Raw genomic sequence first — 23221 nt, forward strand, 5'->3', positions numbered from 1 at the left:
GTGCCTCACTTTTGCTGAGTCTGGCTTTGAACTTGTGATCCTCCTGTCTCAGCCGCCTGAGCTGCTGGGACTACAGATCTGTGCCATCACGCCAATCCCAGTTCTTTTTATTTATTTTTAATTTTTATTTTGAGACAGATTTCAAGGTTCTAAGGGTCTTGAAGAATTGCTGAAGCTGGCCTTGAACTTGCAATCCTCCTGCATCCTCCCAAGTTTCTGGAATTTTAATTGCTCATTCTAGCACCAAGATATTAATTTCGGAGCTTCAGAAAATAACTTTGATTGTTCTAATGAATTGAATTAATTATTTTAATGTCTTTGCCTTTTGTTGCAGTTGCAGGATGTGAGTTTGAATCTCTGGAATGTCTACAGCAAGATGGATCCTGTGTCTCTGGAGAATTTGCTATCAGAAGTAAGGAGCCAAATAATGTTTAATTTATGAATATTTGTCAGCTCAATTATCCACTAAAAATATTTAACTTGAAGAAATGCTTTAATCAAAGAATAATTTCTTCCTAGAGTATTATCTTGAACTTGTTGGGAGTAGAAGGGAGTCTGGAAAAATAAATAGTACCTTTTCTATTCTGAAAGCCTTGCCTCAGGCAAAACCAAGACCTCTTACCTGGTCCAGGATTTAAGTTTTCCTTAAAGGCATTCTTTCTGTTTGACTGCACTTTAGTAAAATAATGCAGATGGTATATTTTTTGGTAGCATGAAAAGATACAAAGATGGGATATGGCTTAAAGGAATCAAGGACTAGAGCAGAGGCAGCAAGCTTGTTCTTAGAGGCTAGCTGGTAATATTTTTATGTTACATATCTCTGTTGCAGCTGTTTAGCAATGCCATTGTAGCTTGAAAGCAGCACCAGACAATGCTTAAACAAATGGGTGTGTCTGTTCCCAAGAAACCTTGTTTACAAAAATATGTGGCCTTCCTGTAGGCTGTAATTGCCATCTCCTCAGACATTAATTGTTTATGTAAACTTCCAAAAAACAATTTTCAGGGTGGGAGAAGCAATTTGCAATGAGAACTAACCCTATAGGAATTAGTAAATAACCCTATAGGAATGGTTGAGCAGTCAGTGTGTGTGTGTCTCAGTGGATATGGGTGGGTATGACTTGAGTTTTCAGTGGATATGACTTGAGTATTCAGTATGTTTGGCTTTTAAAAAAATTGGTCTGGGTTTACCTGCTAAATATCTGTGAGATGTCACTTTAATTTTGTACTGCTCAGTTAGAATAGGGTAGAACAGAATGTGTTTAGAGTTATTTTAGATAACTAGCAGTAATTTTTAAAGAGTACCTGAGACCAATGCATTGGGAGGGTGCATGAAGGAAATTAGAAAATCTGTTTTATAATATAAAATATTCCAGGATCATGAAGGATTTTTTTTCTCTGCCTCAAACTTGGAACTAGCTATTTCTTTAAGGGGCTACTTATTTTTATTTTTTCTTACTTTATTATTTAGAATAATATTTGGAGACCATGAGCTGGGCACTGGATATGGTTCATGCTACTGTGGGGATCATGGTTGTACTCCTTGTGTAGGCAGAGTGAGAAAATAAAAAAAGATAAGAAGGAAAGGAAAAGACAAAATTTCAAAAATTGTATTTCCATAGAATAGCAGAAAATTTGAATTTATATATCGAAAAAAGTATACTATCATTCAGAGAAAATTGCCCTAAAATGATTAACACGGAGACATATTTTAGTAAAATTTGTAGACTTCTCCCAAAAAACTCAATAATAAAATGCTTTGGCAGCCAGGCACAGATAAAGGGGAAATTCAAGCTGGCCTTGGATTTCTCCACAGCAAATAAAAAGTAAGGTAATATCTATAATAAAGTCCTCAAGGAAAAAGTAATTCCCAAATTTTATATCGTGTTTCACATATAAAGGCAGAAAACCTTTTGAATGTACAAGTACTGAGACATATGGTTCTTGAGAGCTTCTGAAGAAACCAGATTTGAGTACAAATTTCAACAAACCAAGCTATAACTGGAAAAAATACAGCAAAAGGACTGGCAATGAGCATAGATAGATCTTTAATTATAGACTAAAACTGAAGCATTTTTGAGCATTATGATGATTCAATGCAATGTAAATGTATTAACCTTTCTTATATGAATGATAGTGAACAAATACTGCTTGTGCATTTGTTTTCAAAGACATTTTATTATTAAAACATCAAAGACTCACTGGGTACTGTGGTGTACACTTATAATCCAGCTACTTGGGAAGCTGAGGCAGGAGGATCACCAAATTTGAGGCCAGCCTGGACAACTTAGTGAGACACTTATCAAAATAAAAAATAAGAAAGGATGGAGATGTAGCTCAGTAGTAGAGCATTTGCTTAACATGTGCAAGACCTTTGATTCAGTCCCCAGTAGTGCAAAAAATAATAATAATTAAGAAGGAAAATAAAGATAAGAACACAGACTCAGACTCAGAAAATAGAATAAAACTAATGTACGGCCTAAAGAATTACAAAGCAAAACAACAGAACCTTGTTGGTCACTGCAGAAGCAATCTGAATTTTTTTTTTTTCCAAACCCATTTCCTCCTTGTCCAAGAATTCACTATCATGAATTCTTTTTTGCAGAGGGGTGATGGTGGTACCAAGGTTGAACTCAGGAGCCCTCAACCACTGAGCCACATCCCCAGTCCCATTTTGTACTTTATATTTAGAGACAGGGTCTCATTGAGTTACTTAGTGCCTCACTTTTACTGAGGCCAGCTTTGAACTTTGTGATCCTCCTGCCTCAGCCTCCCGAGCTGCTAGGATAACAGGCATGCACCACCACGCCTAGCCATGAATTCTTTGGTAATCACCTCCTTATTTTTTCTTGCAGTTTTATCATCCAGTTTGCTTCCATTAACACATAGTTTAGCACTCTCTGCCTGTAGCGTGTGTATGTTTGGGGGGGGGGCGGTGTATTTTTAACTGTAGGTTCTCCTTTACCTCTTTGGTCTCCGTATCCTCTTACTCTCTATTTGTTGAAAAAGCTATTCCATTTTTCTTCTAGTTGTTCTCAGTTGGGATTTTGTTGATTTATTTCCATGATGTACTTTAAATTTTCCTCTGTCTTTTGTATTTCCTGATAATTAGTCATTGAATCTAAAGGTTTATTCAGTTTCAAAATTGATACTTGGAGGAAAGTCTCCTTCCTAAAGGGTATTGTATTCTTTTAAGGGTTGAGCATGGGGGATTGAACTCAGAGACATTTTACCACTGAGCCACATCCCCAACCCTTTTTATATTTTATTTTAAGACAGGTTCTCACTAAGTTGCTTAGGGTCTTGCTAAGTTGCTGAGGCTGGCTCTGAACTTGCAGTCCTCCTGCCTCAGTCTCCTGAGCCACTAGTATTACAGGTGTGGTGTACCTAATGGGTATTGTATTCTTTATCAAAGAGCATATAAGGTTTAATTGATTCTCTTTTTCTTTGTTGAAACACCATTGCTATTCAATCATTATATGCCTAATTCACCATTGTACATTGGTGATATTTCAATTCTGTAATTCCTTCTTTATTTATATTCTAAAGAGAAATGTTTAACTTGCAATAAATAGTGGTGAGAAGTTCATATAAGACAAGCAGCATAAATGCCTGAACCTATCAGTTTTCAAAGTAAAGTTGGTTCCTTCAACATTCTTCATAAATAACCAATTAAGTTTTAAAAATATACATATAAATTTGAAGTCATAGATTTAAACGTATTTGACACATTTATATTCATTGAAGATATCATCTTTAGTGATTCCATCTTTGGGTAGTGAACTCCCTTCAGACTGGTTCATATGTACTTTTAACATAATACTGATAGTCCTTGATAACTTCCTTGCCAGCTACTATGATGAGTAGTTGCCACAGTCTGGCTGGGCACAATCAGGAGCCACTTGTCAAAAGAAACGAACTTTAATTTAGAACCACACACGCCAAACAAAACAGCTCCTCAGGAAAAACCCTCAGAGCCCAACTGCCACCACCGGCTTCCCACAAGCCTCTCCCCAAAACCACAAGCCTCCCCACCTCCCACAATCCTCCTGCTTTGAGGCCGATTGGCTGGGTTGCATGGGCGGAGCCAAAAAAGTCCCCCAATGAGCAGCTCCGTGGTCTGAAAGGGCAGGGAAACAGCCCAATGAGCATCACTGCAGAGGAGCCAATCAGCTAGATGTTGCTAGGGCCGCTGTGAGCCAATCATCAGCTGGCAGTCTGAAAGTTTTCTGGGGCCCCTTGGCTGTGGCTCTCAACAAGTAGTAGCTGATAAGTATAAGATGTTTCAGGCACAAATTTTGTACTATTCCTATCCCAGACCTGGACTTAGTCTTTTCTCTATTAAGTTCTGGGTTTTTTATTTGCATTGTAAATAGTATTTCAGCACCACAATCTGCATGCTAGGAATGTCATTGCTATTTTTTTGGTCATTGCTTCTAGATCTCTCCAGTGGACAGCTAGGAAATTCTCTATCATGTAGGGTGTGTGTGTTTGTGTATATAGTCATGTGTCAGTTAACAACAGGGCTACATTCTGAGAAGTGTATCATTGCACAGTTTTCATTGGGCAAACATCATAAATTTATACAAACCTTGGTGGTATAGCGTATTACTCATCTAGAGTATATATACTATCATGTATGTGGTTCCTCATTAACCAGAACATCTTTATGTGGTGCATTGATTGAATATACATATATGTATATTTATATATGCTTTATCCCATATTCTATAGAAGATATTCAGAAAATATCAACATTTTCACCTAAATGATTACTGAAATTTATATGTGTATCATATGTGTATATATGTATGTGTGTGTGTGTACACACACACACACACATACAAGCACACACAAATATCCATCTACAAATATTCTGGGCTCTAAGTAGAGAAGCCATTAGTGAGATTGATGTTTTTAGTAAGTATTCCCAGCAGAGGTTTATTTTATTTTATGTAGTGGTAGAGTCAGTGCATAGCTAGCATAGAGCCTATAGGTCTGAGTACTTATGCATCATCCACTGGAAGAGAAGAATGGAGGAGAGCAAAGATCTAACCTACAAAGCTTGTTGTAGTAAACAGAATGCCTAATGAGAGCAAGGTGTTAAGCTAGATGCCTGACATATGTACCCTTACACCATGCAAGATAGGCAGTGAAAATAACTATACAGTTGAAGTACAAATTATTAGCAACTTCAAAATAAGGGCATAGGTATTACTTGAGGAGTATCTTAAGCAAATCAGTTGGCATGTTCTTTGTTAGCTGATGATTGCTTAAAAGCTAATAGCAAAACCCAATGTGTGGTGGTTGGGAACAAGAATGAGTGCAAAGAGGAAACTGAAAAGCTGATGGAACGGAGTAGAGAGTGGAAGCTGCACATAAAGGAGTCAACCAGGAAGGATGTAGAGTTCTCAGTATTCACATGGCTACTAAGAAGAAGATTAGAGGGAGAAGAGGGCTCTGTGTCATTCCTGGCCCCACTGAACTTCTAACTAAGGTCAGCTAATTTGTACTTAAACAGAGCTTTATGATGTGTGACCTTTTGGGCACTTGGACATAGCACCATCTTTTAGGTGCTTCATAAATAAGTTCTTCCCTCTATCAAAGGTTGATAAATTAATATGCTCGAGGGTCATTACTGTTTTTTTTTAAATTAACCTTTTACAATTCAGTGGTATTTAGTAAGTTTACAAAATTGTGCAACCATCACAACAATCAAATTTTAAAATATTTTTATAACACAAAACGTTTCTATATGCGCACTTGCAGTCATTCTGTATCCTTACTCCAAGCCATAAGCAATTACTAATCTGTGTTCTGTCTCTATATTTCATATGAATGGACTGTATTCTTGTTGGTCTTTTTGCATCTGGATATTGCATATAAATAGACCACATTCCTGGTAGTGTTTTGCATCTGGCTTTTTTCACTTGACCTCATATTTTTAAGATTTTCTATGCAAAATAAATAAAAATTAAAAATAAAATAAAAAGGGAAAAAATAAAGATTTGTGTGTGTGATAGCATCATCAGTTATGTGCTATAATCTTTTAATCAGCGTATATAAATATATGGTATTTTGAGATCAGTAGCAGTTTTATGGCTCTGGTTTTCTAAAGTACCTCTTTTTCATAATATTATCTCTTTAATTTTCTCCCCAGGATTTGGTTGCTTTTGAACATCAGTGGACTAGCTTCTTCGCTAATTTTGATACAGAAATTCCTTTCCTGCTAGAACTTTCAGAATCTCAGGCAGGCGAGGTATGTTAAGGGAAGGGTCAATGAAAGAAAGAATTATTAATTTATTTGTTGTTTTTATTAAAATTTTTTTTCCAAAATACACTATCAATCCTATATTATTGTTGTTTTGTAATTTGATTGTCATTTTCTTAAACTGTATTATATGCCATAAAGAAATTCACCCCCCTGCCAATCTCTATGTAAAAAGTTGTTTGGGGGCTGTGGATATAGCTCAGTGATAGAGCATTTGCCTAGCATGAGCAAGGCCCTGAATTTGATCCCCAGTACTGCAGAATGGGTTGAGGGTGTTTTGTCTTTTTTCCTGTGCCACCTTCTCTACTGGATGTATATTCATTTTTCAGTATGGTGGTGCCTTTGTCAGCCAGAAATTCTGTTGACCACTAGTTAATAATTTCTTCACATATCTCTTTCAAATGTCAAACTGTCTTTTTTTAACATTTATTTTTTAGTTGTAGTTGGACTCAATACCTTTATTTTATTTATTTATTTTTATGTGGTGCTCAGGGACAAACCCAGGGCCTAGGTTTGCTAGGTGAGTGCTTTACCACTGAGCTACAACCCCAGCCCCCAAACTGTCTTTTATAAGCAAACAACACTAGTAGAAGTTACCAGTTTCAGACTAAAACACTCCATGAGTAAATTAAAGTATCTAGATTGAGAACCAAAAAGTATAGACAAAAAAAAAACTGTGCCTTTGTGTGTATATGTCACAGAAATTAGTCAATGTGGATTAGAAGAACTCTCCTGAATTGGACAGGGCAGAGTGGTGGAAAGGGTGGGGGATGGGAATGGGAAAGACAGTAGAATGAATTGGACATAAATTTCCTATGTTCATATATGAACACATGACCAGTGTAATTACACATCATATATAACCACAAAAAGTGGGAAGTTATACTCCATGTATGCATGATATGTCAAAATACATTCTATTGTAAAGTATAATTAAAAAGAACAAATTTTTAAAAAAAACAACAACTCTCCTGAGCTTGCCCTTGAGTCCACCTTGGGCTTTTACCACCAGTACTCAGATCTCTGGTGGCCCAGAACAATCCCTCCTTCTCCTCCTGATCACTTGGAGCAGGAGTTGATTTTTTTGTGGGTTGGTGGTGGTGCTGGGGTTTGAACCCAGGGCTGCCCACATGTTGGGTAAGTGCTTTGCTACTGAACCACACCCCAGCCTCTGGAGTTGATCTTAGTGTGAATTTTCTTTTACTTATGTTGTAAACCCTAGAATATATTGTTATTGTTGTTTTAAAAATTATCTATTTTAAAGGTTTACTGAATAAGAAAAATATCTTATGTCTTTTTCCATGATGTTACTTTCTCTGGAGCTCTTTCTTCCTTTGTGTAGACCTGGATTTCCATTTGGTATCCTATTTCCCTAAAGACTTTTCTTTAACATTTTTTTTGTAGTTCACATCTTATTCTGATGAAATCTTTCAGTTTTTGTATGTCTAGGAAAAAAAAATCTTGATTTTATTTTTGAAAGATACTTTTGCCATGTATTGATTCTAAGTTGACAGTTTTTTCCTTTCCAACATCTCAAAAGATGTTGTTCTACTGTCTCTCACTTTGTTACTGATAAGTCTTTTTTAAAATTTTATTTGTTCTAATTAGTTATACAGGACAGTAGAATGCATTTTGACATATTGTACACAAATAGAGCACAACTTCTCATTCCTCTGGTTGTACATGGTGCAGAGTCACTCTAGTAGTGTAATCATACATGTATATAGGGTAAATGTCTCTCATTCTACCATTCTTTCTGTCTCCACAGCCCCACCTTGTTACTAATAAGTCTTTCATCCTAATCTTTGTTTCTCTGTACATAGCAGAGAAAGTCCCTGTAGCAGATTTTTAAGATTTTCCCTTTATTACTGGTTTTGAGTAATTGGATTATGATATGCCTTGCTGCAGTTTTCTTCATATTTCTTGCATGTGGGTTTTGTTGAGCTTCTTTTCTTAGTTTGGTGGATTTATAGTTTTTGTCAAGTTTGATAATTTTTTGTACATTATTAGTTCAAATAGTTTTTCAGCTTCCTGTCTCTTTCCTTCCAGTTATTCCTAAATTAGACCTAAAAATTCTCACACACTTCAGTGGTGCCCTTCAGCTTTTTGCATTCTTTTTTTCTTTCTCATTACTGTGATCCTAAGAATGAGAGATATTAAAAAAGAGATAACTCAGAAGTGTCACTCTCTAGACCTGGGAATGTAGTTCACTGGTAAGAGTATTTGCCTAGTATGTATGAGGCCCTGCTGGTTCAATCCCTGGCACTACCAAAAAAAAAAAAAAAGTGTCACTTTTGTTTCTGACAGGTGACAAACCTTTTTAATTTCTGATTCATCTCTTCTATTTTCTTTGCACAAATGAACAGATATGTATTTTTATATCTTTCTTGCATTGAAGAATAACAAAGAATCATTTCCACTTTGCTTTCTTCATTTAACAATGTATCTTGGAACTCTTTCCAAATCAGTTTGTTGAGATTTTTCTCCTTCTTTGCTACAATTTATAATAAATACTCTATTTTGAAAATGAATCTTAATTTATTCAGGTACTCTCTTATGTATATATATTTAGGTAGTTTTCAACAGTCTGCCATTTGCAAACAGTGCGTAATAAATAACTTCATGCTCATCTTTCCATAATGTTACACACACACACACACACACACACACACACACACCCCTCTAGGAATGGGATTTCTGGGTCAAAAGGTAAGTACATACACAATTATGTTAGCTATTGCCAGATCCCCCTTAAGAAGGATTGTACTAATTTTCATTCTTAATGATATGAGAGTGCCTGTTGCTCCATAGCCTCACCAATAGAATATAGGGTCATACTTTTAAATTTTTTCACATTCCTAGGCTGGGGATGTGGCTTAGTAGTAAAGCACTTACATAATGTGTGTGAGGCCCTGGATTCAATCCCTGTATCACAAACATACACACATACAAAAATTGTTTCCACAGTCTTATAGATGAGAAATGGTATCTCAGTGTTGTTTTAATTTAGGTTTCTCTGCTTATAAGTAAGTTGAACATCTTTTATATGTTTAGAGTTATTTATATTTTGTTTTATGTCTTCTTTTCTTCCCAATTTAATATTGATGCAGTTTTTTTTCCTATACTAGGGATTGAACTCAGGGTCTTGCATATAGATAGGAAGTGCTCTACCATAAGCTGCACCCCCAGTCCTGGTACAATATTGACTGAACAAAAGAGCACAGTTTTTTTGTTGTTATTTAAGGTCTTTTGTCCCTTAGTTTTAAGGAGTTCTTTTTATATATTTCAAATATTTCTTCCATGTTAATCACACTTGCTTTACTTATGGAAAGTATTTTTATTTTTATGTAAATATCAATCTTTTATCATCTCTAAATTTTAAATCATTGTACAGAGAAAGGTTTTTTAATTTTTTTATTATTTTAATTTTTTTAATATACTATAGTAGTTGGATAATTTTGACAAAATAATACATGCAAGGAATTTTATTCCAATCTCCATCAGAGAAAATCTTTAATTGAAGGTTAAAGAGTAATTCACCATCTAGTATTGCATGGTTTAATGTTTTCCATTTAGGTCACTAATCCACAAGGGATTTTTGATGTGTATGGTGTGAGATACAGATCTAATTTTATCTTTTTTCTCTATGATTACTCAGTTAAAATCCCAACTATGTAATTCGCTAGCTCTGTGGTCTTGGTCAAGTCAATTAACTTTTCATGTCTTAGTCAACTCATCTGTAGAGAGGAGATGATGATACTATGAAGCTCATAGGTTGTTATTAGGATTACTTAAAAGTAAGTAATTGAAGTGTCTTTCACAGTTCACATGGGAAGCCCATAATAAATTTCAACTATTATTATTTTAAAAGTGCTATTATAAATTAATAACACAAATGCCAAAATTCTAATTGATAAATATCTAAACTATATATAAGTAACAAAGAGAAATCCATATGGCCACTGAACATATCAAAAATATTGTATTTCATTAAAAAATCAAAGGGATAGGTGGCACATGCCTGTAATCCCAATGACTCAGGAGGCTGAGGCAGAAGGATCTCGAGTTCAAACTAGCCTCAGCAACCTAGTGAGGCCCTGAGCAACTCAATAAGACCCTGTTTCCAAATAAAATATAATAAGGGCTGAGGATGTGGCTCAATGATTAAGCACCCCTGAGTTCAATACCTTGTACCCCGCCCCCAAAAAAATAGTCAAAAGGATATAAAGGGCTGGAATTATGACTCAGTGGTAGAGCATTTGCCTCACATGTGTAAGGTACTGGGTTCAATTCTCTGCACTGCATATAAATAAATGAATAAAATAAAGGTCCATCAACAATTTTAAAAAATCTGAAAAAAAATTTAAGAGGGATATAAAATAGAACATAGTGATCATTGTGGCATTGATCAATGTGGCAAATCTCTTTAAACCATTCCTTAGGCAGTGCTGATGATGAGACCCAGAAATAGACACACTTGGATATTGTAAGTGAAGGTGTACATTGACAAAACTCTTTTGAAAAACAGTTTGGTGATATAGTTCTGCCTATTTGTTTTAGAGCTGTCTTAGGAAATATTCAGAGCTCCAAGTTATTCATTACACTATTAATCTTGATATAGAAGAGTTAGTAACAATATAAATTTCCAAGAATAGAGGACTACTTAATACACTTAAGTATAATCATATAGAGTCTATGAATGTGCCATAGAAAAAAGATTTGAATGGCCAGGTGTGGCAGCACATCTTTCTAATCCCAGTTACCCATCTCAGTGGGAAGGATTGCAAGATTGAGGCCAACCTGGGCAACTTAGTGAGACCCTGTCTCAAAAATAAATAAATAAATAAAAATAAAAAATACAAAGGACTGGGGATGTAGCTCAGTGGTAAAACACTTGCCTGACATGCACAAGACCATGGGTTCAATCCCCAGTACTCTCCCACCCCCCTCAAAAAAAGAAGGAAAAAAAGATTCAAAGAAAATGTACCAAAATGTTAATAGTTCTTAGAGATTACAATGGTGGTTTTTATTGTGTTCTGCAATGAACATATACTGTTTAAATAATTGGAAAAACACACAACAAGTGTTCTCTAGAGGTATTATAATTGCTGTTTGAAAATTTGAACTCTCTGGACACTAGACCCCGTGTGTTTGCTTTGGTTAGTGTTTAGCCTAATGCTGTGTATCCAAAAGCTGAGAATTATTTATTTGGTTTCCCAGGAAACTTCTGTCATTGTACTTCTGTGTTCCTTGGATTCTCCCTTGTTGCTCATTTTAAATTAGCTTACTATAATTAGTACACATTCATGTTTTGGAAATTTATAAAAAAAACTTCTTATATATAAGAGGAAAAATCCCTACAAGATTAGCAATTTGGACAATAGATGGTGGTTGGTTCTGTGTTCTTTCAATAAAAACTATAAATTTGAAAAGAAAATTTTTCTTTACTTTTGCAGCCTTTTGTCTTTTTTCTTCACTTTTTTTTGCTATGTGTCCTCCAATTAATGTTGCTATCCACCACACATATCCTTCCATATTCTTAGAATAATCTACTGACATCTCTCTTTCTCACACATACATTCTACGTGCTCTCTTGAGTGTGTGTGTGTGTGTGTGTGTGCGCGCGCACATATATACATGTATGAAGGATTTCTGATTATTTTATAAAATTGTGCTCTTATATACAATATTGTTTTCTTTTTAGCCATTCAGAAGTTATTTCAGTCATGGAATGATCTCCAGCCATATAACTGAAAACAGGTAAGGTTCCCAAGGGAAGAAGTGTGAATGGTGATAGCAAAAGTGGAACTTACAAGCAAGGTGAAATTTGGGAGCATTCAATTAGAGAACCTAGAGTCAGAAGAGTATGGCTTTAGTCATCACAGGGTAAGAAATCCTGTACCCTGTAAATTCATTGGTTTCACCGCTTTTTTAAAGAATATGTATTTTATTTTTCTGTAATTTTATAGTAAACTAGCATTTTGTAGAGGGGAGTTACTGGGGATTGAAATCAAGGTCACTCAACCTCTGAGCCACATCCCCACCCTTATTTTGTAAGGTCTCACTGAGTTGTTTAGTGCTTTGATTTTTGCTGAGACTGGCTTTGAACTTGCAGTCCTCCTGCCTCAGCCTCCTGAGCCTCTGGGATTACAGGTGTGCGCTACCATGCCCAGGTAAACTAGCTTTAAATGCATTAGAGCCTGCTAAAATCTAAATGAAGGGATTTTGATTCCTTGTCCCTAGCTTAGGAAAACAAGAATAAAAATTCAGGGACTGGGCAGGAGAACAATAGTGGTTTGTGGGGAGTAAAAGGGTCTCCTCATGAAGAAGAGGGAAACAGGAAGTGTTCCAAAGTTTTTCCTTCATTTTTGTCATGATCAATAGGAAGTGCTTCCTCTGATGGATAAAGAAGATAGATCTTGGGCTGGGGATGTGGCTCAAGCAGTAGCATGCTCGCCTGACATGCGTGTGGCCCACGTTCGATCCTCAACACCACATACAAAGATGTTGTGTCCGCCGAAAACTAAAAAATAATAAATATTAAATATTAAATAAATATTAAAATTTTAAAAAAGAAGAAGATAGATCTTTACTCTCTTCTTCCCTCAATCACAGTCCACTCTAACAGTAAAACAAAATACCCTGGGGGGATTCAGACTCATTTTGTTCTGCCCAAAATATCACTTAGCTTGAATTAAGTTTCAGAAGAAAAATCAGTCATGTTTAGTTTTCAAAGCCCCTATTTACTTGATGCCTAAGGTACTAACTATTTCAAGGGGAATGAAAAGAAATGCAAAGACTTTTCTATACAACACACATTAAGAGCACTTTAAGGAAAGGGTGGGGGATAAAGAAAACTATCTATTAAAATATATCTCCCATCAAAAATATTTACTACAATATATCAAGGAAGGGAAGTACATGGTTAAGAAAATAAATAAACCAAATATGTTTTCTGCTCTCATGGAGTTTGTAGTATGCTGAAGAAATAAGACCTTAATTAAATAAACTCACATAGAAATATATCATTGTGAACTCTGATTAGTGCCATGAAAGAGAAAAGAACATTGATGGTACTGTGAAGAGAGTCTGGCCTCCTCTGGGAGAGATGTGAACAATGAGTAGAGATAATTGGGAGAAGGGAAAAGATGAGAGGTCCTGAAACAAGAACATAAAGGACATAAAAAACATGAAATATCCTGGAATATGGGAGTTGGAGGAGAACTGCCTTGCATGGAAATGAAGACATCGACTAGACCTTACAAACCCTTGTTTGCCATTTGCAAAATTTTGGTACTTCTCCTGAGAATAACAGGTAGTGAATGCTTTGCATATCTAAAAGTTTAATATCACAACCAGGTGCAGTAGTGCGTGCTTGTAATCCCAGTAACTCAGAAGGCCGAGGCAAGAGGATCCAAATTCAAGGCCAGCCTCAGCAACTTAGTGAGAACTTCAGACACTTAGCTTGGCCCTTTCTCAAAATAAAAAATAAAAAGACCAGGAGATGTAGCTCAGTGGTAAAGCCCCCCTTGGTTTCAATTCCCAGTACAAAGTATATATATTATCACTGTTGGAGAATAGGTTATAGAAGGGTAAGGGTGGATGCAGTGAACCAGGAAACATTGCAGTTATTAAAGGAGGAAAGGATGGCAGCAGGGATTAGGGGTTATGGCCATGTGGTTGGAGGAAACTAAATAAATGGTTTTCAAGAGGTTGATTTGATTTAGGGGGTGAGGAAGCACAAATCCTTTGGGTTTGCCATAGTATAATTCATGTGAAAGTCACTTGGTGACTTTTACAACAGCTCTATAAATGAAATGACTGAGGAGGGGTTGATTAGAGTGAATGAGGAGTGAGCAGAAAATGGGAGGGAGGTAGAATTCAGCCAAGAGAGAGGGAGTAAGAGGATGGACAGATAATGAAACTATTTGCAACCCTCCTCTTATCCTTTCCACCTGAAGTTACTCAGAAGTTGGTAATTGCTCTATTGTCTGCCTAGTCTGATCACAGCCACTATCATGCTTTAAAACCTGTATTTCTATTATAATACTGTCATATAAAACTAGGGTTTTGCTTCATCACTATATTATGCACATAAACTTTTAAGGAACTGTTCCTCAAAAGGTAGGTTAAGTTGAAAATATAAGTCTAGTGTGGATATAGTTATGTTCTTCAATGACTAATCCCTTTGGGTCATTAGTAAGAGTCGCTTGGCATCCCTTCCCAATCAGTCCAGGACATTAGGTTCAGGACATCAATCAGAAAAATCCAAGAATTCACTCAGGTCATAGGAATCTGTTTTCTAATCACATCTTTTTCTTGCTGCTCTAGCCCTAATCGGCAGCCATTTGTACTCTTTGGTAATCACTCAACTCGAGAAAACTTGAATGCTGGAAACTTTAACTTCCCTTCTGAAGGGCACTTGGTACGCAACACTGGTCCTGGTGGGAGCTTTGCTAAACACATGGTGAGTGGCTGGACTGCCTGGTGCCTGCTGGACAGTTAGTGCATTTATTTAACCCTGAGTCTGACGTTTATTTTAAAGTGAAAAATGATTGGAAACTGTATGTATATGTTTTATGTATATATAAACACATTTATATTTATTTTAAAATATATAACATTTATTTATAAAATATAAAAATAAATATACAATATTTATTAGTACTAGATGTGATTTGAAAACATTTAACTTTGAAGTATTTGAAGTAAAAAAGATTAAAAGCAATTTTAATAGTCACACCAAGCCTAAATTTGTGATGTTCTGGCTTATATTTAAGATCATAAACCTTGATGATCTTTGTTCTCTTATTGAGAGTGCCAGAGAGATTTCTGCATTTGATAGTATGTTGTCTGCTACATTCTTTAAAAGAGATCATTGAACTTGAATGTGGGGACTCATAAATGTAAACATTTATGCTATCTTAATGGAATGTTAAATATTTTTAAAATGTTTCTGGCTATCAGGAAAGCCAGAGTTGTAGGTGTTGTTATTTTTTAAATTTAGACTTGGAGAATGTGTGACCCAGGTGATATAGTTTAGTCTCTCTGAGTTATGATTCTGGAACTGCCTCTGAGCCAGCTCAGGATATAGAGCTACCAGAAAGGATGGGCTTCAGGACTTTGCTGTTCTGTCAATGGAGGCTCAGACCCCATTTTAAATCCCTGAGTAGTTTTGGAATACACAGAAAATGCCAGATGGAACAGGCTTCTCTGTGTAATATTATTTGTTGAATACACAAATTAAATAAATATAGGAGACGATTCTGACTTCTGCTTCTACAAAGATGGTGTATAGTGTATACATGCTTTATCTCTCATTAAATACAACTAAAAACATGGGACCTTTCATATAAAACAAACACAAATATACTCTGAAAGGTACAGAGAAGGAAGCAGGATGGCTAAAGACTTCAGGAAATAAGATGGTAGTGAATTCTTATGTTTTTTATTTCCATATATCCAGAGTGGATATTTAAGAATATCCAGATATATTCAGAGGATCAGAAAAGGTACAGCCTAGTAAGACAGAAAACTTTAAGATAATAACTGCTCTATATACAAGCCCTGCAGAAAAAGTACACCTCTGCCCCAACCCTCCCCACACAGGCTGAGTGGAGACCCTAGATTTCCTTGTTTGCCAGATTGGGGTGAGCTGCCATCCCCACCCATATTCTGCTCAGGATAGTGTCATAGAAGGCCCAGTGGGGAGCCTGAACTTCATAGTTATTTTAAATTCTCTGTCCAGGGCTGGAGACATAGCTCAGTGGTACAGCATTTGCATAGCATGTGTAATACCTTGGGTTTCATCCCTAGGACTGCAAAATAATAACAATAATAGCTTCTTCCACCCCACAATATAGCAAGAGGGCTCTTCTTGGGGCAGTATCACAGGTGGCCAATGGGGAATCATATGACTTTTATCACCACTGAGCAGTAGCAAGGCCCCTTCATTACCATAGTGTTTGTTACCCTCCAAACTCTGGGATGGTATCAGCTGAGGCAGAGTGGGGAACCTGAGCTCCCCCTGATATAAACCCCCCCAACATGCGCATGCCAATTGTCAGTAGCAGCTGAGTGGAGAACCTGGATTTGCACTCCTACTGGGTAGTAATGAGGAGGCAGATCCTCCTGCTCACCACTGACAGACACAATGTTGGAGGAGGCCTTCTAACATGTTAAGATTTCAGTAAGATTCAGAGAAGACTCTCAGTTTCAGCTCTGATGTGTAAAGAACTTGGAAATTATCCCTATATTTATAAGAAAAAAGCCAAATAAATTGAAAATCAATGACTTTTCTTGGATTCATCAGAGAACTAAGGTCTCAAGGCAAACTGCCACTCTGAAATCTAGAGAGATAGGTAAATCCAGAGAATTACAGCCAGTGTCTCCGTACCTGCAGTAGAAACCACTGATTTTACAAACTTGTGGGAACACTTAAATGGTAATTGTAGTGAAATTCTGCAGGTAGAAAGTGGACTAGTGTGAAAGTGAGAAACTCCTGGGGGACATAGGATTGTCACATTCCATGGGTTATATTAGTTGAACCCTTGCAGGTTCACATGGTAAAGAGCAAAACAAACCAATTCTCTTATGACTGGTAGGGGAAAAAGAAGAGTAACTGTTTTGAAATATAAGCAAAATAATAACAAAAGCCTCAATAGCAAAACCTACATTCCAGGATAAACAATTTTACCCAAACCTTATTCCATTGGAGAAAAGGGCATTTCTTTGATCTGTCACACTCTGGCCTTCCTGACTCACCTAGGAGAGAGGGAAAAGAGCTAAGAAACACTTGTAAAGGTCAAAGCCTGCATATACAGGCCCATTCAAAGACTGAGATTTAATCGCAAGATTATAGAATGCTTTTCCTACCCCATTACCTTAGCACCACTGCAGCAGGTCTGCAATTTAATAGCAGGTGGTTAATAGCTGCAAGGCACAAGAGTATATAAGGGGGAATTCATAGGGAAACCCAAAGATAACAAGAGAGACAGATCTAAGGACAGTATAGGAATCAAAACACCTGGCACTTACAACTACAGAAAACATTGAACAGAACCCAGCTCTTAGGCATGTTAACATAAAATCTCACATTTAAAGACTTATTTCCCTTGGTTTCTATTATTTAATATATCATGTCTGGCTTTTAACAACAACAAAAAAAATCACAAAGTATTCTAAAAGGCAATAAAAAACATGGTGTGAAAAGCTAATGTGACCCTCAGAACCAACTTGTATCTCATATTTTATAATTTTCGGACAAAAATAATAATGATGATGATAATAGCTATTATTATTATTATCATTTTGCAGTCCTGGGGATGGAACCCAGTGCCTCATACATGCTGTGCAAATGCTGTACTACTGAGCTATGTCTCCAGCCCTGGACACAGAATTTAAAATAGCTACGGTTAATATGTGAAGGGCTCTAATGGAAAAGTAGGCAATATGTAGGAGTAGATGAATAATGTTAAGCAGGAAGATGGAAATTAAGAAAGAATCAAATGGAAAGGCTGGAACCAAAAAAAGTTATAATGAAAATTAAAAATGCCTTTGATGGATTTATCAGTAGATTAGTCATATCCAAGGGAAGAATCAGTGACCTTGAAAATGATGAATCAGTAAAAACCTCTCAAACTAAAATGTAAAGAGAAAAAACAGTTGTATTTCAAGGTAATATATTCATCTTTTCCTTTTTTGTGTGACTTGTGAATAATTTACAATTAATAAGTGCCATGTAAAATGTGTAAACCCAGATAACTTAAGCAATTTTACATTATATATGAAATTGTCTCAATTTACTTTTTTAAGTAAATCTGATGTTAATATGTGCTGACTCAAATTTATGATATGACCTAAGGAAGCAGATTTAAAACACATGGCACCTTAAAAAAAAAAAAACCTTTAGTATGGAAGAACTTGGAAACCCAAGAAACATGCTTTAAGGAAATAGCCCTAGATTTAAAAAAAAAATGTATTAGCCAACAGTTATGAGTAGGTACCATGAGTTTTCCTTCATTGTCATTGGCAATATTGATCACATTCACTATACTGAATATTAAAGAGAAGAAGTTCTCATTTCAAATCTGTACCTTGGATTCATAGTATTATGGTAAGATGCTATGTATTCTCATGTGACTTCCTTAATTAGAAGAAATGATTAGTCATGAATATTTAGCTATTTTTTACATATTATACTAATACATTCCTTTTTTCTTATGATGGCATGTTTTTTATTTCGTACCTGCTCTCCTAGGAACCTACACGAGATATTGGACATCCATTTATATCTAGAGATATTTATATAGATATAAATGCACATCTTTTTAAAAATTTTTTTGTTTGTTGTAGATGGACAGCATGTCTTTATTTTGTTTATTTTTATGTGGTGCTGAGGATCGAACCCAGTGCCTCACACATGCTAAGCAAGCACTCTGCCGCTGAGCTACAGCCCCAGTCTATAAATGCACATCTTAACAGGAAAGAATAATAAAAATCTTAAAACCTAGAAAAACTTACTTTCTTTTCTACAAGGGCTATATTCAAAGATGAAATCCAAATGAAGGTGGGGACCTGGGTTTCCTGATTTTATAGCTGCCCCATGCCTCTGCCTATCTTGTGGGCAAAGGTCTTTACATGAAAGCTCTGGATTGAATATTAATGACCGTCAAAACACCTTTTATGTTTTTCCTTCTGAATTGTGAATTCATTAGCATAATGAGCTAATTGAGTAGCTGACAGCAGCCTCACATTATAGCCAAGAGTGGAACAGGGAGACCCTACATATACACACAGAAAAGATACTTTTGGAAAAAGCAGAATTAAAGGTGATCTTCTCCTCTGTTTCTTTAAAAAATAACGTATCAAGCCAGGTGCAGTGGTGCCTACCTGTAATCTCAGTGGCTCAGAAGACTGAGATAGTAGGATTGCAAGTTCAAAGCCAGCCTCAGCAATGGGGAGGTGCTAAACAACACAGTGAGATCCTGTCTCTAATAAAATACAAATATTGGGCTGGGGATGTGACTCAGTGGTTGAGTGAGAGCTCCTGAGTTCGATCCCTGGTACCCCCCAAAAAATAATAATAATAAATCAGTTTTGGTTAAATAAGCTTTATTTCCACTGATTATATGCTTTTTATTTCTCTAGCAGTTCATACTTAAGTCTCTGCTACTTTTCTTATTTTTAATATTTTCTGACATGCAGGTAGCACAGTGTGTCTCACCAAAAGGACCTCTTGCATGTTCAAGGACCTACTTTTTTGGAGCTACTCACATTCCTTACTTGGGTAAGTCCTTGGAAATCATCTCATTAACTTACCTAGTAAATGGTTTCTCCCATGGATGAGAAGTTAACATAAAATTCACTACTTTGCTTAGAAACTTATGATACCAATCTGTGAGACTCTTACTCCCTCTCTGGGGAGTTGCTGTGTCTAACATATTACTCACAGAATATTTCAGAAGCAAAATCATTGGTTCAACCTATGGTTTAGAGATCTAACCCTGTGTAAGACCCTGGACTCGGTGTCAGAAGAAAGGTCAAATAAAGAAGATCTAGTTTGAGTTAGTAGGAGATATGGGCTACATGGAATATGAATGGCTATATGGAATATGAATGACTTAGCTGGGTGAATACCTGACTGTTGTGAGAAATGTGACATGGGGCCATAATAGAAGAGTACCCACAAGCTGGGCACATGATGTGGCATTATCCAAAAAGGCCAGGCTGACTAGAGCCTCTCTGCTTTCTGGGGTATCCAGAAACTGCAGGCATAACTTAAAGAATGAATGTGTTGCCAGGCGCAGTGGTGCACGCCTATGGTCCCAGCGGCTCCAGAGGCTGAGGCAGGAGGATCTCAAGTTCAAAGCTAGCCTCAGCAATGACAAGGCACACTGTCTCTAAGTAAAATACAAAATAGGGCTGGGGATGTGGCTCAGAAGTTGAGTGCCCCTGAGTGCAGTCCCAGAAACCCCCACCCCTTTAGTTCAATCCCAGATACCCCCACCCCCACAAAAAAAAAAAAAAATGAATGTGGACCCAGAAGATAGAGTACATCAGAAGCCAGATTTTTTTCCTGGGTATTGTCAAATAAGCCAGGAAACTCTGGAAAAATGCCCTTCCCTTTAGGAAGTCCCAATAAAAAGTCTCATTCCTATAAAAAAATTATCTTGAGTCAGATAATTAATAAAATTAAGAAAGAAACAGAACTGAGCCTGTTTACCTCAAAGTTTTAAAAGTATAAAAATTCTGGAGCCTAAGATTCTGCACATCTCTGATGTTTAGGTAGTGATGCTAAGTAGGATGTAAAAGTAGGAAATGTCAGGGTGACGGTCCAGGAGGATAGTGGAAGAAGCCAGGTTCCATTGTTGTTTTGTGCTTATACTGTATTTAACTTAAAAGAAAAATAAATGTAGTTCTTGGTAATGTCTTCAAATTAAATTAAGCAGGTGAGATGGAACACTGTTGTAATTCCAGCAACTCGGGAGGCTGATGCAGGAGGATCAAAAGTTGGAGGCCAGCCTCAGCAACTTAGTGAGACCCTCTCTCAAAATGAAAAAAACAAGAAGGACTGGGGTTATACCTCAGTGGAAGAGCACCTCTAGCTTCAATCCTGGGTACCACAATAGATAGATGTATAGATAGATAGATAGATGGATAGATCATTTCCACTTCCTTATATAGTGTTTGCATATTCTGTGTTCTTGTCACATTCTTAATACATGTGTTCTTTCACAGGTGGCAGTGACAAGCTGCCCAAGAAAACTGAACAAATGTAAGTCTTCATATTTGTCTTATTTGTGTACTTCCTATAGAGATTATCAGTGATTAGGACATCTAGTTATGAAGTGAACATTTCTACATAGTTTCCCAGGTGGTCCCCAGCACCTGTCTGTCAGCTTGGAATCCATATCAGAGGATCCTGCCAGCTTTGCCATCTGCTCTTTTTTCTGGAGCTCCAGAGTCTTCCTATCTGCACACCATGCATTTACATGACGTAACTTCCCTTCATATGTTTTCTATATAGTGCATTTTTAATTTGGGGCTTATCTAAAAGTAAAATAATCTGAAATACATTGGAAGATTCTTTGAAATTCCATGTAGCCTGAGAAGTGTGTTCTCTGGACTTGACACTCAGGCTGGTGAAACATCTGCAGTCTGAATCTCAGTTGTGCAACTTTAGAAAGGCCTTACCTAGTGATGACCCTTCTCAGCAGAAAACCAAAGAAAGGAAATAAACTCATTAATGTTGAAACTGCTGAATTTCAAAAAGTATACTCCTTCAGAAATACGATCATAATAAACTTCTTCTGACCACTAGTACTTCTTAAAGACCAGCAGTGACAAGTCAAAGAATTATCTAAGGATCTCTTTAAAATATAGGTTCCCCTTACTCATTCTCATAACCACTGAATCAGAATCTCTAGGGCAGGGCCCACAAACCTGAATTGGGAAAAGTATAGTGCAGGTAAGTGCTGTGTCTCCCTTCAGGAAGTCCCAAAAAAGAGTCTTATTCCTATAAAAAAAAAAAACAAAAAAAAAACTCCATATGCGTTTAGGTTTGCTTAACTATAATTGTAGTTGCCTGGCTAGCTTGATCAGTAGAGCATGAGGCTTTTGTTAAAATACTTTTTTTCATTGTAGATAAACACAATAAACTAAATAAATAAATAAACTCTATTTTATTTATTTATTTATATTATCTATTTATAAATAGATAAATAAACACTATTTTATCTATTTATTTTATTTTATTTTATTTATGTGGTTTGAGTATCAAACCCAGTACTTCACACATACTGGGTGAGCAGTCTACTGCTGAGCCACAACCCCAGCCTAAGCATGAGACTCTTAACTATAATTATAATGCCTAGAAAGTTTTTGTTGTTGTTGTTTTAATTAGTGCCTAGAAAGTTTTGTTTTGCAGATTTTTTTTTCACTTTAGCAGCAATCCAACCACTTTTTCATATGTTGGTGGGTGTAATCTTGCTTTGTGCCTGTTTGTGCCTCAATGACAGATGTGCTTAGTCACTGCCCAGGATCTTCATTCTGGAGACCTTTAGACATTTTGCCTAAACCAAATTCATTGGGTCTCTGCATCGGGACCTAGTATTAAGAGGTACTTATGCCCAAGTCAGGAGAGTCACAGAGCTGGTGGAACTTGGGCCTTGTGGAGTCCTAGTGAAGGAAACAGCAGCACTACCAAGTCCATTTTAAGGGTCAGTAACCAGGTATTGGCCTGTGTATAGGGCTCTTGTCTTAGGATCTGTGTAAAGGAAGGCCAAGAAGGGAAGTTGACCAATGCTGGACTGACTGATGTTTGAGTCAAGCCAGGGAAGGGGATATTTTTACATGTCTTTGGGGTTGACCATTATAAAACTTTACCCTAGTGTGGTGGTATGGAGGATTTTTGTGTCCTCACCTGGAAGTTGCAAAGCTCATTGACAGTGTCCCTGCCAGGTCCCTTCCTACTAGGTAGACCCTCTGCTCTGGCCAGCAGTCTAAAGGATATGTTACTCTCTGAAGTTGTTGTTTTGCTATGGAACACTCTGTCCCTTTTTCTTTTTCAACCCAACTAAAATCTCTTGGCTGTGAAATGGAGGTGCAGAAACCAAGGAAGAATTGAAGCAGGGTGATGTGTCACAGCAGAAAGGCACCAGGCCGAAAGTAGAGCCGAGTTCAGGTCTGCCATGAATTTCTGTGCCCTTAGATAGTCCACTTCACCTCAAGAGACTCTGCTTGCTTCCACCATTCTAAGAGAATTAGACCAGATTATTTTTGTGTTTCTTCCCACTTTCAAATTCCTGTTTCTTCCTCTTCCTGTTACAGGCTTAAAAATAGACATATTCTTTGTGAGGCCATGTTTGTACCTTGCTGGGCACCTCCCCTTGCCTTTCAGATGAGCCTTTGCCCTGTGGATGAGCACCTTCTCTCTATAATGTGTTAATTGAG

At 36.7% G+C, this 23221-nt stretch overlaps 1 protein-coding gene across 4 annotated transcripts in view; it reads left to right on the forward strand.

Moving 5' to 3' along the window:
- Dnaaf9 (dynein axonemal assembly factor 9) overlaps positions 1–23221 on the forward strand; it is a 143900-nt gene that overhangs the window by 42522 nt on the left and 78157 nt on the right. For all 4 annotated transcript variants that reach the window (XM_005320523.5, XM_078051495.1, XM_040276267.2 and 1 more), the window contains exons 7-12: positions 335–412; positions 6158–6256; positions 11973–12028; positions 14600–14735; positions 19475–19556; positions 21008–21044. In XM_005320523.5, coding sequence (XP_005320580.1) covers positions 335–412; positions 6158–6256; positions 11973–12028; positions 14600–14735; positions 19475–19556; positions 21008–21044 — 488 coding nt within the window. The remainder of the gene's footprint in view (positions 1–334; positions 413–6157; positions 6257–11972; positions 12029–14599; positions 14736–19474; positions 19557–21007; positions 21045–23221) is intronic.

The sequence above is a fragment of the Ictidomys tridecemlineatus genome, chromosome 5 (genome assembly GCF_052094955.1).
Source record: "Ictidomys tridecemlineatus isolate mIctTri1 chromosome 5, mIctTri1.hap1, whole genome shotgun sequence".
Taxonomy (NCBI): domain Eukaryota; kingdom Metazoa; phylum Chordata; class Mammalia; order Rodentia; family Sciuridae; genus Ictidomys; species Ictidomys tridecemlineatus.